Source organism: Anopheles ziemanni, chromosome 2, assembly GCF_943734765.1.
Source record: "Anopheles ziemanni chromosome 2, idAnoZiCoDA_A2_x.2, whole genome shotgun sequence".
Classification (NCBI taxonomy): domain Eukaryota; kingdom Metazoa; phylum Arthropoda; class Insecta; order Diptera; family Culicidae; genus Anopheles; species Anopheles ziemanni.
This window is the reverse complement of record NC_080705.1, coordinates 44,585,654-44,603,241: the sequence shown is the minus strand read 5'-3', so window position 1 is coordinate 44,603,241 and position 17,588 is coordinate 44,585,654. Positions and strand designations below refer to the sequence as shown.

General features: G+C 39.6%; 1 protein-coding gene across 1 annotated transcript; it reads right to left on the bottom strand.

Moving 5' to 3' along the window:
- Positions 1 to 198: 198 nt before the first annotated feature.
- On the bottom strand, positions 199 to 16,533 carry LOC131293637 (muscle calcium channel subunit alpha-1-like). The gene is made up of 25 exons (XM_058321713.1): positions 16,247 to 16,533; positions 14,258 to 14,503; positions 14,070 to 14,176; positions 13,843 to 13,995; positions 13,574 to 13,767; positions 11,713 to 12,298; positions 10,566 to 10,791; positions 9,067 to 9,277; positions 8,960 to 8,980; positions 8,797 to 8,896; positions 8,316 to 8,598; positions 7,906 to 8,009; positions 6,494 to 6,638; positions 5,560 to 5,856; positions 5,401 to 5,488; positions 5,218 to 5,325; positions 5,100 to 5,152; positions 4,869 to 5,015; positions 4,327 to 4,801; positions 4,133 to 4,234; positions 3,887 to 4,075; positions 3,682 to 3,784; positions 1,714 to 2,525; positions 532 to 601; positions 199 to 455 (listed from the first exon to the last, which is right to left on the bottom strand). The coding sequence occupies exons 1-25, from the start codon at positions 16,531 to 16,533 to the stop codon at positions 199 to 201; spliced, it is 5,364 nt and encodes a 1,787-aa protein (XP_058177696.1).
- Positions 16,534 to 17,588: the final 1,055 nt, after the last annotated feature.

Below are 17,588 nucleotides of genomic sequence, written 5' to 3'. Positions count from 1 at the left end.
TGTTAAGAGATTTTGTTGTGATATGCACCATTTAAACAGAGTTCGAAAGTATACAGAACAAACGGGTAAATGTATGTAGTCACGTTGTTTATTTCTTACTGCAAACTGCAGGTCAAAACTAATTCCAAACAACACACGCATATCACACTTTCAAACCACACACCACAAGCTTAGTTTAAAATATTGTCAATTTAAACATTAAGCGTCACTTTCTTTGGCATTTACTACGCGGCTCGTTTGCTTTGAATAGATTTCGCCAAAGCATAGAGGCTTCAACGAGCCCTCGTTGCCAGTATCTCCATCGTCCTTGCCCTTTAACGGATTGTGATCATGCATCGACCGGAAACCGTACAGTATCGCCTTGTTGACGTCTCTGAAGCCTTTGTTGAGGGTGGCGTAGGTGCGAGGAGGTCGAACCGGACGATTTTCCGGTCGAGTAGAGCGAACAACGGATTCTATAGAACGAAGAACGAAGAGATAAGAGAAAGGTGTTATTCACTAGTGCAATAAGCCACAAAGCACCATATTTACCATTGGCAAAGTAACGCTTCTTTAGCGCGGCTGAAGTAGGCCAAGATATTCCAAAAAGGTTATGATTTCTCTGTTGAAAGATGGGATAAGATCGAATTAAAAAAAGAAATGTTATTTGTTATTTTCATGTAGCAAAACACAATACCCTTCATAAGAAAGGGTAACTATTGTTTAAAATGTTGCAGATTAAAAAAGTGTTGCTTTCGAAATTTATCTAATTAGTTTCGGTCGACTAAACCATCGCAATTCCATCGATTGCTTCATGTTATTGTTGTACGAATAATAAAACAAGCTTTCACGTGAATCAATTCATCACATAAAATTTAAACATTGTATATATAATGAATATGAGAAGTAGATGTTTTGGATACAGTATGAATTCTATATTCTATAACGAAAACTAGAAAACGACTGGACTTATCCCAACAGGTTTTAGAAAAATGAAAGATTTGAAAATTCTCAAGAACAAGCCCGAAAATCAGAAGATTCGAATAAAAGGCGTTTTTCTATAAAAAAAATTATAAAAAAATGAATATTTATTTGTTTGTAACGCTCACACCCAAAATCGGCTAAGCCAATCATGAAGATGTCTTGGGATGATGGTGCAAACGCGCCTGTCGTAAAGCGTTGTGACGCCGTGAGTTGTGCGGACAAAGTGTTAATATGGGATGAGGCGAAGTTCGTTGGGTCAGATGGTCTATATGTATATTTTGAAACCACAACAAAATGAGACTGTGAACATAATCCATTGTACGGCACAAATAGCAATAAAAATTCATCAAATCAATTGGTTATCTACAATTGTTAACAATAATCAATGTTAGCAGTTGTGCACTAGATTCAAACATTGAGAATCAACATTTTTATGGTAAAAGTTACACTGGTAACTTTCTTCGAGATATTTTATGATAATAACAATTTGCAAAAAAAAAATCCAAAAATGTTATAGCAAACAATAGTAACTTTTATGATAAAAAAATATTAATTGTTCATTTTTTGATGTATAATATCAGTTGTTCATAAAGCTTAATGTGTGCTGGGATTTAATCTGTTTTTCTTGTCGACCTATTTTTTTCCTATTTGATGAAAAATTTTGTCGTAATGAGAAAGTGCACTGCAACACATTTGTAAAATTTTGCATGAATAAACGTTTTCTCTAACATTTTTATAAATTAAACATACCCTGTGCGATGGTTCGGGGTTATTCGTTGAAGCACTCTCATGCAGGGTGCCCGAAATTTTACGTTTGATTTTGGGCCCTCGCTTGTGCAATATCCTCAATCCTGCCAACAGCGTCATGTGCGAGGATGGCTCGGAATTACGATCCACTGTTTTTCGCTTTTTGAACCGCCGGAAGTAGTCCTGGATGAGGTAGGTGGCGTAGAACTTGCCCACCGTCACCTCGTCGTCTACGCCAGGCGGCGGTACGACCTGATCGAGTAACTTGTTGCTCGTGCGCTTCCAGATCTGCTTGATGATGTGCCGTAGCTCGATGTTGGCGTCGTCGATGTTGCCCTCGGTTTTGATCTTCAGCGAGGTGCGCACCACCGCGAACAGGGTCGCGTTGAACAGCACTGTTCCGTCACTGTTGAGTGGCATGTTCATCGACACCAGCCGTTTGCAGGCCACCCGGTGCGGACATAGCTTGCCGAAACCGAGTGGGGGCGATATCTTGCGCAGCAGCGTCACCACGTCCAGGTGCTTGATGCGCCCCTTCGCGTCCGGATCGTACTCGCTCCAGAGGCGCACGAACTCGTCCAGATGGTGCGGACCCAGGATCGACCAGTCACGCGTCAGATAGTCGAAGTTGTCCATGATGACGGCCACGAACAGGTTGATGATCAGGAACGAGCAGAGCACGTAGAACGAGATGAAGTACGGGAAAGCGAAGTTTGACCCGCAGCCTTCCATAGGGTTTTTTTCATCGGACTCTTCATCACACCGAACTTCTGCACGCGCGGAGCAGTCCAACATAATGTCTTGCCAGGCTTCACCTATCGAAAATACATCAATTGAAGACCATAAAGGATTGCTTCTAAAACAGCACTCCAAACACAAAGATGTGCTTTGTTTTAATATTATAAATACGTTAAACATATTTAAAACTCTTGAAAGTCGGTTCGTACTGTTCACATTTAGGTATTAATGGTGTCAGAACGGAAATGCAATCTTCTTTGATAATTGAGGTGTCTGTCAAAATGGAATGCAAAACTTTTAGAAAAGATGAAACCAAAAGTCAAAATAGAGAGTATTTTTAAGCAAAATCTACAGCACTTTAATATGTATCTTACATCAACAAAAAGGTTTTTGTTAAAATTCCAATATTTTTCGTATGCATAAGTTCGTGTGGTTTCGATATCAAATACCATAGCTTTTTTTAAATATTTTAATCGCAAACATTGGCTTTATTTGGTCCAACTATAAATGGCATCTTCTATAATTCAACAAACGGGTGTTTTTGAAAAGAAGGTTCTGCTTCCATACTATGATGTGAAGGAAAAGAACCAATATCGAAAGCCATAGAATGTTAGTGAAAGTTTATGAAAACTGTGCCCTACCTAAAAGGACATGCCAGTTGATTGTTCGAATGAATAAAAAGTCGGAAGATTGATTTGTAAGATAAAAACGCGCTGGAGACTCACAAACGTTTGACTTTAACATCTTTTAAGGCTGTTCTCGCGAAAAATTCATTAAAATGCAAAGAAAGTTACTGTGAACCAGATATTCAATCGGTTACGAAATTGAGATTTTGATAGCTTTAGCTCGTTCACTTCTCTTTTGGCCAATCAGAAAAGGACAGACTGATAAACATAACCATAATAACCAGGAACAGAAAAACTAGATCTACCAATTGACTGTAACAGGAGTAAATGGTAGATAGTGAAAGAAGAAAAATAATTGGAAATAACTACTTATTCACAGAAAAGGTCTAAAGACTAAATACTATAAAAAGAATTTAATTCAATTCAGTAAAGAAAGCAATTAAAAAAATTCTCAGATGTTATGAGTGCAACTAAAGTGTAAATTTTTACAATGCAATAATGATCTACCCAGGGGGAATCTACATGTAACACTTGTTTTAAAATAAATGATGCAAATGAAGAAACAAACTAGTATAGATTGGTAAGAAGATATAAAAACAAAACATACCAGTCGCTGACCTAAACAAAACCAAAATAGCCTGAGGAAAGGTTTGGAAATTATTGTTCCTGTGTATCGCCGTTTCGTCGTCCAACGCAATACGACCAAAAACCTAGGATCATTCGGAATAGGAGGGAACGGTTACATCGTGAAATGTCATTCATCAGTAAAAGACTTGGTGGGCTGGAGAGCACAACGTTGGGCGTACACTTACCTGCATTCCTATTACGGCATAGATGAAGAACAGCATCACGATCAGCAAGGCAACATAGGGAAGGGCCTGAAAGGATTTAATGAATGTCCACAGAAGCGTGCGGATGCCTTCGCCACGTGCTAACAGCTTGATGAGCCGCATGACGCGAAATAGTCGGAAGAAATTGATCGAAATAATCGTCGACGCTCCCTGGTAGTGAAGAATACTCGTAGAATTTGGTTGATGGCTCGGAAATAATATTCTTACCTTTGTGCCGCTGCTGGTGGTCACTTCAGAGTAAACGATATCGATAAAACTTCCCAGTACAATGATGAAATCAAAGACGTTCCAAGCATCGCCAAAGTAGTTCTAATTACACAATTGAGTAGAAATATCTTTAAAATGAACTCTATCTCGATGAATTCTATCGAGAGATTGTTGGTTGGAGAAAGAGTATTTACCTGAAATCGAAAGGCGGCAAGTTTGAATACAAACTCCAGTGCAAACACAGCGGTGAAAACCAGATTCAGCACGTCAAGCCACTCCGTGTATGGCTGCGGTTGGCGATAGAACTTCATAGACAGCGTGATCGTGTTCATCATGATCAGTATGAAGATCGTGTACTCAAACAGCTGCGAGGTGACGAACCACCACACCTGGTACTGTATCCGATCATCATTCGGGATGTACCGGCGCACCGGCTTTGCCTTCAACGCAAACTCTATGCAGTTGCGTTGGTTCTTGTCCAGGTCGCAGTTTTTATACTCCTGTTCGCCCTCGTTCTGGAACGTCACGATGACGAAACCAACGAAGATGTTGACCATGAAGAAGGCGATCACGATGATGTAGATGATGTAGTACGTCGCCACCAGCGGCCGATAGTTGTATATTGGGCCAAAATTTTCCGTATGCGAATCGATGGACACATACAGCAGGCTGCAGAGAGAATGGAAACGGAACACACAGGAAATAGCGGATCACTTCGAATCGTTTTAATACTTACGACGGCCAGCCTTCGAAGGTGGACACGGTAAAAAGTGTGAGCATTGCTTTCTGTACATCATCGAAATGAAACCGATTGTTGGACCATTCTCTTTCTTTGGATACCGGTTTGTCCACGTTTCCATCCTCGAACACCAAGTAGGTTCCACTAAATAGTTTAAAACAAAATGGATAAGATTTGTGGTGATTGTATCCACTTTGAAAGTATAGTGAAAAGAACGGCAATACTAACTGACAATCGGACTCTTCGTATTTCGACCGATCGGAACAGGAGAAGAATTTACCCTGCAAGAAGGAAAGCATTTGAAAGTGTTTATTCAGAGTGTGTTGCATTAAAACATTCTACTTGCCTTAAACAATTGCACACCGATCACAGCAAACATGAATTGCAGTAAAAATGTAACCAATACAATGTTTCCGATGGTTTTGACTGCTACAATGACGCATTGCACCACGTGCTAAATACAAGAAAGAATGCATACCATCATTTTAATTTGTACATCGTGAAAAGACACATTTGATAGGTAGCTTACCTTCAGTCCTTTTGCTCTATTGATCGCTCTGAGCGGCCGTAGAACCCGAAGAACTCGAAGAATCTTCACCACCGATATGGTACCGGAGCTGACAATGCAATCAAACGTTGCAGTTACATGCTTTTGAATGATTCTAGTAGGAAATGAATGAAAGCTCACCTGAACAGCATCGATACCAGTGAGACGCTAACTACCAGCAGATCGAGCAAATTAAACGCCGACCGACAGAAAGCTCCCTTGTGAAGAATAAATCCGTAAGCGATCACCTTCAGCACGAGCTCGATGGCGAAAACGGCGGTGAAGAAGTAGTCAAATTGGTTAAGAATTTGATTTCGTTCCGAATTTGCGTTCAACGGGTCTTCGGCGGCCAGCATTACCGAGGACAGCATAATGCATAGCAGGATAATGTTTCCGAACACGGTATGGTTGCAGAGCCAGTGACAGAACTTGCGGAATCTGTTGAAATGTTGGAAGTTGAACGCTTTAATTTCTGGACAAACGGTATTCGAAGGATAATTGCGAATTATGAAGATGTTAGTTCTACGAAGGCCATATATGCGAGCAACATTTCACAATATTCAATATTCAGTTTTCTTTGTCCAATAATGATGAAATAAAACTGTTTCATAACATTTTGTTTGTTTTTTTAATCGAGCACATGCAATTTACAAAAATAAAAAATAAAATTTTAACAGTAAACTAATTTAATAGGTTTGTCGTTTGAGTTTAACAACAGTTTTGTAGCGAGATTTCTGTTTGCTATGAACATTCTAACACATCCAACAACATTTTTGTGGATTCGTTAGACCGCACCTCATTTTGATTTTTTTTTAGTAGAGTTTCTAGAAACATGTTCATTATTTCAGCTAAGAGTTTTACATTCAAAACTATAGCCAGTTATGCCGCTCGGTCATGGTGTCTATCATATGCAGAACAAGAATTTCAAATATCACAAGAGTAGACGAATCATATCAGCATTCTTCGCCAAAAATCTTAGTAATTTTAGAAAGCTACTTTAACAAACCCCTTTTAAATTCGTCTTCATTTAAGCTAAGCATTAAATTTGCGAAAACCAAAAAATTCATTTAACAACCTGTTTGTAGGCTTCAGAAGAAAAAGTGACTTTTCATCCGATATAGGTATGGGACTACTGGATACGACAGCCTCGGACAATCGTTTGGCGTATGTCGTGTGGACGGAAGCGCGATCGTTTGGTATTTCGATAGATTCGTATGGCTCTAGAAAGTTGGGGAAAACATACAACGATAATAAGACGATCATTGATGGGCTAAACAGCAGATGGAGCACTATAATGACATTAAATAAAGGATATAACGGTAATCACACGCAAAGCAACACTATGCGAGCAATATCTATAGAATTTCAGATTAGATTAAAAATGTATTAAAAATGCAGTAGGATTGTGTACTTCACAAACCAAACGCCACGTGATGGGGAAACATATTAATGATTTGAATGAGGATATGAGCACATTTTGGAAGTTTATATTACAGCTCATTCAAAGTTCGTTCTAATTTGTGCTTTAATACTGATACGAACAGACGCACTGGTGCAGATTAAAACAAGAGTTACACTAACAATTACACAGCGCTGTTAGTTATGTTTGTATTGCACACTGGAATTAATTCCAAAATAGTTGTGATAGATTCACCTGTTAGTAATTGGACATATGAAAAGCGCATTCTTCGGGGGTTCACGATATTTCTTCACTTTCAAGCCAATACGAGACAAGCGTCGGGGAAGCGCAGTTGGTTGAGCTATGAATATTATGAAGGATATTATTTATTAAAATAAAAAGTTAAATGTTGCTATTTTTTTTGGTTCGTTTGAAAGTGTATGTATACTTCGCATTAAAAATTGTGTGATGATAACAAGTATGCTAGAATAAAGCTATTTATGGAATGTTTGTCCATTCCATTGCTTGTCCAGTAATATTTTCTACAATAAAGTTTATTACACGTGCAATTTTAATGTCGAAAACAAAGTTTAAATTTGAAAGAAAAATTCTCATTACGTGTTTCCCTCTTTGCTAGCAGAATTTTCTAATAAATACTCCAAAAAACAACTTCTTTACAAAAATAATGTTTTAAACAAACAGTTGTTTATCAACTCACAACAGCAAAATGGAATACCACCAAACACGTGCATAAGCATTATTTGACGGAATAACTTAGAATCACATTAGCGAATGCTTATTATAAAAACTGACCCGTAGGGTTGAAGGTTTGCGATAAGCGTAACGGTTGAACCGTTTGAGATAACAATGGTATGCAACCAAATTCAAAACATAAATTTCTAGAACTTTTTCCTGAAATAGCTAAACATGGTTCAGTAATAGGGAATTTCAGTATCATAAGAGGTTGGACATGTTTTACACGAAAGCAGGAAAAACGAATGTACCATAAGCGGAACATATAGACCCATAGCTGGATAGCAACCTGGAATGTATTTAAGATTTGCAAAATAATACAAACAATCGAATACCTTGGATCACTACTCTACTGATGCGCGTTTTTTTCGTCTCTTCAAACGCGGCTGATGCAGTTTTAGTGTTCTTTGCTTTGGTGGCAGATTTCGCGGCAAAAGTACTGGAAAGCAAAACACATTGAACCACAACGAACGATTAGTAATCAAATTGTTGCAATTTACAGACGGTTGGGCATTGTACTCGATCCAATCATGCAACGCTATCCTTAGGGTCACATTTATCAATTGAACTAAATCGGAACCATACACCCATAGCGGAACTTTAACTGGAAATAGATTGAATTCCATCCGAGAGGGTCGTGCAATCCTTCGAGTCAGTTATGGGTGCACAGAACAGTACTATCAGCCGAAAACTATTAGATCTTGTACAAAAAGCCCCATTTGAAAAGACCCCTAATTTCCCGAACTTTTTACTAGTCTTTTCCACGTTTTGTTCATCGAATTTGTTCAACCAAGGACTGTGAGCTCGCCTGTCTTCAACATCCTCGTCGTTGGTTGCCTGGCCGCCGTCGTCCTCTGACGAAATCTCCTCTTCATTCTCGTTGTCTTCGTTAGCCGCTTCGCTGTCCGGTTTATCGGCCAAATTTTCCAACTCCGTGTCGGCATCATCCTCTTTCTCGACGGCAGTAAGCGATTCGGCATCAGCCAGGTTGTCGACCGCAATGGCTAAGAACACATTTAGCAGTATGTCTGTAATGCGTATTGTGCGTTAAGGAACTTCTGTCGGACGGATATCCACAGCTACAGCCCGTTTAAAAATCATTCGGTCATTCAATATGGGGGATGCCAAGAGTTAGTTGACTAGTAAGACGTTATTATTTAGGTCAGTTATTTGTCCAGAAAAGTTTTAATCTTTCGTAAAATTATGATATCTTGTGAAAAGGATACAGTTACCACAAATGAACAAAATAATAAAATAAATGCTCGCTAAAATTCCAAACGAGGCGACTCCACCGTATGCTTGAATTCCATCATACATAACAGCGTTCTAAAAGAGGTAAAATATTATATTATTACGCTTCATTTAACTTCAAATGAGGTACTACATTACCCAATCTTCGCCGGTAAGTATCTGTAAATAAAAAAATTGCGTTACTATGTTCTTACTATAGCTCCCTAGAAAGCAAAATAGGCACAAACGAGAGCAACAAAACGCACCTGAAACACAGTGAGAAGACTCTGCACAAAACTATCAAAATTGGACCGTGGTTTGTTGTCCATGGAGTTGAAAATAAACCGTCCACCGAATACTTGCATTCCCAGGAGAGCAAATATCACGATGAACAGAAAGAGCAGAAGCAACAGGGAGGCAATCGATTGTATGGAATTTAACAGCGACGCTACGAGATTTGACAAAGACTGCCAGTATCTATAGATAAAAGAGAATATGTTTTAGCGAAGGTAATATTTGAGGCTTTTCATCCTAGAAATTTTTTTTTTCTTCTTTTGATGAAAGAGTTTTCTTTTTTGTTTGTTTTTAACTGATCTGGTGCGTTACAAAAAAGGAAAAACACTTTTGCATGTAGTTTTAAATTCTAAGAAAGAACCAGTTGTATTCGAGATATTCCAAAACATAAAATTGCAAACCGTTCAAAACTGGACCGCAATTTGCTTCTAATGTTCAATGGATTCTGTTTTGTATATTTGTTATTTTCCAATTCAAATTCAAAGTTTTATTATACTTCAGCTTTTCTTCTAATTGCTTATGTAAAATTAAATGACTTCATACTACACAGTTGTTTAAATGACTTCATACGAAACATATTATTTTCTTGCTGTTGACGAACAAATATTCCTACGAATTCGAAATACAGTCGGACGTCGATTATCCGCGACCAGATTATCCGGGTGTCTTGTAACTGACAACTGCACAACCTGGTTGAAATATTTCCATGAATATCACCCGGTTGACAAAAATTCAAATTTTTTGCAGCTTTCATGTAGTTACAGCAAGTTTTTCCATGGCAGATTGCTGGGACTCTTGCTGGAACTACATAGTACCAGCAACAATTTAAATTTCTGTCAACCGGGCAGGTTTGTTCACAAAATGTTTTAGCAATAATGTGTCAAATAAAATTTGTTGGATCAAAATAGCAATAAAAATTACCATTGAAAAATAATTCAAACATTTTTTATGATTAATCAACTAACTGGAACTGGTTAAAAGTGAACTAGCCGAGACTCAAACCAGGTATTAACGTATTTTACGTATATGTTCGATTATCCGTGGAATTCGATTATCCGGGGACCTCCCGGTCCCGACACCCCCGGATAATCGACGTTCACCTGTATTGACATAAGAAATTTGAAAATCCGTCATTTATAATCAAAATAGAATAATCATCAACTCTGCAATACAGAATTGAAATCTTTATCAAAGGTAATAGTTCCGCCACGGTCGTCTTTGGTGAATCAGTATCTAATCACCGTGATCATGAAATTTCAGATATTTTGTTTAGTTACAATATTTGTAACATATATTGTAATATATTATTACAATTGGCAGTTACAATATTCTCTATGATACTACAACCTTTTTGGTCTAACTCGTGGGAAGGGATCATAAAAGTTTAAGATATTCAAATCGAGTCATTATGCAGCCTGTATGAATGTTGCAGAAAAGAGATGCACAAGATTATACCGGATGATGTGCGTACTTTGTGACTTTGAAGACGCGCAACAAGCGAACACAACGCAGCACAGAGATACCCAATGGAGGCATCATTTGTGTGTTGGTCAGCAACACCTCGATCACGCTGCCGATGACCACGAAGCAATCGAATCGATTGAACAGCGACACGAAGTATCCCTGCAAGCCCAGACTGTACATTTTGAGGAACATTTCCAGCGAAAAGAGGGCCACAAAGAACATGTTGGTGTACTCTGAAATGGAAGCATTGGATCAGGAAATTATTTACCGATCGAAACCTGTGTACACAAACATACACACACACGCACACATTGATGACAGGACACACAACCAGAGGGGCATACGATATATAGGAGGTAAATAATCGGTCATCCCACTAACTTGGAGCAAGGAGCAACGGGAGTGAATAAAAACGCATTTCGAACGAGCTCACGTTTTTCTAAGCCTGCTATGATGACGAATCTGAGGAAGTTAGTGTGATAAAAAACGAAGCACAGTAGCGGTTATGGTAAGGTTCTACTCTTCTAATGCTCAATGGAGCACTATATGGAGGACAAAAGTACCGGATCGGGTCCAGGAACAAATTTTCTTGTTTCTATGCGATTTGTTCTGCCTCAGGGTCCCGTTCAATATTTTCGGTAGTTCGGTAGACATTCTGACTTCCATTTTGAACCGTTGGTCACATTGTAGTGCCATTGAACATTAAGAGAACCTTGCCAAAGCGGTACAAGCTTTCGTTCGTACAAGCTAGCTTACATTCCGTGCTTGCTTACATGCGTGCCTTCGAGCTTGCTTGCGTGCGTGCTATTGTGTGTGAAGTGCCTCCCGTTTGTCCGCTTCCGCTTCCCGTTCCCGACTTTTTAGAGGAACCATCTAGTCCCTCAAAAATATAATGGTGGAGCTTGTGTCACGTGTCAACAGGACAAGCAATCGAGCAAACGATCGGTTGCGATACGACAGAGCTCAGTTTGCAGGAAGAATACCAAATGTTACCATCCCATGATGGTGATGAACTCGGTGCACAGGTGCTCTACTATAATACCACTACATCTAGAACAGTAACATACAGCTTTCTTTTAAATCGAACTTTTTCGCGGTCTTCCACGAGACCACCGGTTACAGGCTTGCGGAGAGTTCTTATGCACGCGGCTTACCTTGGAAATCATCCAACCACTGCGGTTGGTGGTAATGCTCCGTGGCCAGCACGCCAGTGTTGAGAAACACCAGAATGATTATCAACCAGTAGAACGCTTGGGACTTAACCGCCTTGCGACAGGAGCGACGCATCTTACGGTTCAACCGGTCCCAGGCTCTCACCCGCCGATTGTACCACGACTCCGAGCGTGACTGCATGTAGTCCAAACCCTTGTCGGGGCTAGCTTTGGCTTCGGCGGAGTCGGAGTTAGGAATAATGCCAATACCTACACATTCGGACCCGTCGACGGTGCCGACCGCCTTCAGCATCGCGTCCGGCATCAGTTTCCCCGTCGATGGGGGATCCTGATACGCTTCAATATCCTCTGCTTGCGTGATCCAGTCCAGGTAGCCCTTAAGGTCTTCCTCGATGCGTTGCTTCTCGCGAAGCTTCTGGAAATCTCCCCGGCTTTTTGCCTTCGTGCGCTCCTTGGAAAACTCACCGCTTAGCACACCGAGAATAAGATTCATTACAAAGAACGCTCCCAGGATGACCATGGAGACGAAGTAAATCCATTGCCAATTGCTGCCCATGGCGTCTTCAATCTGTCGGTGTCGGTGGAAAAATATGTAAGCATTTTATTCTTGATTGCATTTATGAGAAAGGCATGAATGAATGTGTGCGCATTGTCTGCATTTTTTTTTGTATAATTCTGAATTTTGTTTAGTCGATTTGATCGATTGAAGAATTGAAAATAATGAAGAAATGAAAATAAAGAATTGAAAGTCATGTAAAAAACACGATTTCTGAAGATGAAATCTTTGTATTAAATGAGACCTATTTTTCTCTAAACATATTATTATTAAACCAACGTTTCCGAAAAACACTAAACATAATTAATCATAACACTTTGATAGGCAATTGGTTGTTCTACATTGAACAGTTTCTTGGTCACCAAAACGAACGAATGAGTGTTGTTACAGAAGCGCAATCCAATTCCATGTCGATTCTCGTTAGGACATGTGTTCCCGCTAGGCGATTCCGAGCAGTCGTCCTAAAAACGTCCTAAAATGAAACAAACATCGAGCAGTTTTGTATAGGAAGTAGGACGAAATAGAACGAATGCTCGAAAACGTGCTGCATTTGTTTCACCTCCATACAAAAAAGTAGGACGTTTGTTCCGCGCGTAGGACGTTTTTAGAACGATATTTCGAGCAGCCGAGGGGTTAAACGGATTTTTTGACGCATTAATTTCGTGACTTACGTGGATTGAAGAGGGAATTTCCCTGCTAATATGTAAATAGATGAATTGCAGTGGGAAGCGATTATTTCGTGTGTGACTAAAGATATATTCGCTAATATACATTGAAGTCAAAACGAAGAAATAACAATCAATCTAGACTTTGCAAGCCACTTGTCGGAACATAAAAAAGATCTTTGCCCGATCAGCTGATAAGGAGGAATGACCGTGGTCGGCTAGCGATCGTCGGCCGGGCGCGTGAGAACCAGAGGAGAAAGGACATAAATAGGAGCCAAGAGGGAAGAGGGCTTCACTATTGGCTCAAAACGGATCAATAAAGCGAAAGTTTTTTTTAACCGGCCGCATTTCTGCGAGTTAGAAGAAATCGCTGACTTATTATTGTTTTGAATCCGATATCTGCCCAAGAGGTTGCAAGAGTTGCAACAAATAGATCAATTTTTCATGAAATACTAATTGTAGTAAATTTGATCTGTTTTAGTGACTATGTATGCTATGCCTACTCCACAGTGCGTAACGAATTATAATTTAGATCTTCTAACTGTACAATCAACGGTGTGGTTCAGTTTTGCTAGTGTAAATTGAACAATGGAATTAAAAGCAGCAAGGGAAACAAACTTACGTAATACAACATATCCGTCCATCCTTCCAGCGTAATGCATTGAAACACGGTAAGCATCGAAAGGCCAAAATTATCAAAGTTGGTGATACCAAAGTTTGGCCCTTCCCAGTAGTAACGGCAGACCCATTGTGGACCAACAGTGTTACATTGATAGCCACCTTCCCCGCATGGTGTTGGGTCTTCCATCATGTCTCCTGGCAATTGATTAGAAGGTTACCAACGTAAGCGTTTCAAGTTCAATAAATTGACTTCAAAAATGTATCTTTTACCAGTAATGTTGTGGAAGCATGTTTTATGCATTTTTCCTGAAAACAATTCGAGGCCAACGATGGCGTAGATAATGATCACAAACAGTACCAGGAGTGCGATGTGTAACAGTGGGACCATGGCCCGGAGGATAGAATTGAGAACCACCTGTAAGCCTGAGTATTATGCAAATAAAAAGAAAGGAATTAAACTGTTGTAGAACAGAGATTTTGTTTAGAAGTAAACATACTCGGAACTCCCGAAACCAATCGCAAAGGACGTAAAACTCTGAATGCGCGAAGAGCCTTCACATCGAATCCGTCCTTCATAATGCTGGACAGCGTCGTACTGATCATGCTGCACCGCGAAAGAAATATCGCAAAAAAAAATACTATAAGATGGTAATGTTTAAAAGATGATGCTAAGTTGAACACATACCCAATTAAAACTATTGTGAAATCCAACATATTCCATCGACTCCGAAGGTAGGCTCCGGGATGCATAATAAATCCATTAGCAATCACCTTTATCACACATTCCAGTGTAAATATGACAAGAAATACATGCTCTACCTTTTCCAACATAGCATTGGTAGCGTTTGAGTCGCCATTTGGAAATGGAGTATAAGTTGCCAGTGCAACACAGTTGGCAAATATCGTTAGCAATATCAAATATTCAAATGGCCTGGAATGTAAAAATAATCATGAAGCAACGGTTAATTTAATTTCCCATTTAAAAAATAGGTACATTAGGGAGGTCTAAATGGGTTTTACCGTTATCGCTATATGTTAAGATGGCTCTTAACTCGCCCAACGGTTGGGATAATTTAGATAAAGAGATCTACAGAATATGATTAGTTTTTTTTATATTCTAAATGTAAAATTTCATGCACGCCTAAGGGGATGAAGGAAGCTGTGTCGTTCAAGTAATTGTTATTGCTGTTTACTTTCTTTTATGGAATGAAGTAAAAGTTGTTATAAGCACACTGTATTGGGAAAAAGTTGATAAGCTGATAATGGTTCAAATACTACTTCATCTAATCATTTTTAAATTTGAAAAATGATGCAGGAGTGAAGGTACTGAACTAAAAAAACTTAAATTCGTTGATTTTATGCTCTAGTTTTAGTTCAGAAAAAAAGCTTAGCTTAGAAAAAAATAAAGTGAGTAAGGGCCACCATTCAAATTCAATTAAATACTCAGTTAAACCGTATATCGTATAATGCACAAAAGCAGTCCAGGAATAGAGAAATAATAATAGTAATAATAATAGTTTACCTAAATTAACGTTTTTTCACAGATTTAAGAAAATATAATGTTGAAATTTTATGACATATATGTCATAATCCAAGAACAACAACAAAATTACACTTTAAATTTTTTTTAAAGTTTTGAAAGCTTCTGTTTCGCACAACAAAATTTAAAGCTATTGCTAAGAAAATCGGAATTTAAAAACCTTAATAGGATACTAGTATTATTATAAAAATATTATTAATCCCCTTCTGAGAGTCTTGTACAATCGTGATGTTTGAAACTCGGCTTGCTGTTGAAGTTCGTTCCACGAGCGCAGGAGTATTCCTAACTGAGACCGAACGCTTCCCTTTGGCGAAGCACTGAGTATTTATGGACGTAGAAGGAAACATCCAGCAAGCCCTTAATGGGCAGACATGACGGTTAATAAAGAACATTTGAAATAAATACTATATTATTACCCTTTATGTTTAGTTTGGAACGTTCCATTTTTGAGAAAACACAACATGGTCCCTTTTAAGCACAAGATGTTATCAGGTACGTACAGGATTTTAAGACCATCAAGAGATTTGTTTTCGTTCAACCTTCACTTATCAATACGACATCATCTCACCGCAATCGGTATCAATTTATGACAGTATAAACGACCAGGCGCCTCCGCCAAGGTATTTTCATGAGCATGGTGCAGCGTTTTTAAAATAAACATTAAATTTACCAAATACTCTCCAATGGCACGTATGTAAAAAGAGATATACGAAAATTTATATCAATTGAATGTTTTTATTTCATCGTAGGCTAAGTAGACGTGAAATGAAGAAAAACTGGTAAGAATATAAGGAAAAGGTTTTCCTTAACGCGATCACAAGAGTTGATTGACATAATATTTACATTTGTGAATTTTTCTTCCGTATCTGCTTTATTCATTGGTTCACCTATCGCCAAAATGTAAATAAATAGACCATGTGCTTCTCCTTTAACCGCAAAAAACACGAATCACTAAAGATACACACACAAACACAAACGAGCGCGCGCATTCGTGACTTATTTCGCGCGTCATTAGCGCATTTGTAAGTATCCCCGATCCCCAAAAGCAACACACGAAAGGAAAACACGCTACGAGAACTGTACACATTCAAAGGAAGCAAACCGCGATGGCAAGACGCTCATGGCAAGACGTACTTCCACTCGACCACTTTGGTGCACACAACTCGCAACGGATTCTTATCCGTCAGGCAGTAGAAGACGCGCTTCGGACGCTCCGGCTGCACTTTTCCCGGTCGCCGTGGTGTTCGTTTCGGTTGATTGTTAGCTCCGGTTCCTTCGGCCGCGGCCCCGTCCTCCACGCCGCTGACACCGCCGCTGGCGACTACCGGTGGTGCTGGTGGTGGTGGTGAAGCCGTAGCACCTGCGGCACTTACACCTGTTGTGGCCGCTGTGGCCATCGGCTTGGGAGGATTCTCATTCATCCCTGTCAGACCGTTGGATGAATTCATAGGCGATATTTTTGGCACCGTTGGAAAGACACTACCCGACGGACAGAGCACTGACGACTGTCTGGCTGTCTCACTTGCTTGCGGTGCGACTCGCTAGTTTGCACGAAATTAAAACACTCTACCAAATCCGGGTGACACTGGTTAAGAAGGACTTTTTCGCCAGTTATGTGTTTGCCTTATACGAACTTAACACCTTTGACACCGTGATTTACTTTCGTTTCTCACTACACTTTCGCGGTTTGGACGAGTTTTGCTAAACGTTCCGATCGGATAGTACACCGAAACTCCCTCAGCTACCAATCCTTCGGATGGAAGGGGCGCTATGAGGGGGAGCCCGGGAGGATAGAAACCACCAGCGGGGCCATTTATGTTACCGACTCCAACGAGAAACTATATTGGACTGATCGGCTCATTCGATCTAGGTTTGCGATCGCGCCAAGATTTTTCGGTCGCCTCGTTCCAATCGCACTCGGGTCGGTCCATCAAAGTAGACGAGTGTTGGTTTATTTGTAAGCCGGCACTATGGGATCGGCACGGTGCAGCGTCATCCATATGGCGTTAGTAGTGAAGCTTAAAAAAATAATTCACACTAAATATGTGTAGGAAAGAGATGTGTAGTTTAGTAGACATCTATGAAATCTATACGAAAAACATTAAAAAATGGCTACACTAAAATTTCATTTTGATAAATGAAACCTTGAAACAACCTTGGTTTCCATAGCCGGTAGTACGCACGTATTTGGCCTAATACACCGTGGTGCTCAGAGTTTCTTGTGCTCGACTCAATTACATTGCCGAAATGTATGTTTGTTCAACTAAAAGGAATAAAAAACAATAATAAAATTAATGTTACCGACTAGGCCGTGGCCATAGTGCGTGAAACGCGTGTCTACTCTAGTGTTCACGGCGTCTGACCCTATTTTTGACAAAAAAAGAAAACAAAAATGACGCAATGGCACGGTGTCGCCTGTTTCAATTAGAATGGATATTTTTAAACGCGATTCTAAAAATTGCTCGACGTAGATTTG

Coding starts and splice junctions, on each gene's coding strand:
- LOC131293637 (XM_058321713.1), bottom strand. CDS start 16,533: ATGAATGAGAATCCTCCCAAGCCGATGGCCACAGCGGCCACAACAGGT. Junction 8,010..8,315: donor GTGGAAAAGACTAGTAAAAA/GTTCGGGAAATT, acceptor TTTGCTTTCCAG/TACTTTTGCCGCGAAATCTG. Junction 602..1,713: donor ACCCCGAACCATCGCACAGG/GTATGTTTAATT, acceptor ATCTTTCAACAG/AGAAATCATAACCTTTTTGG.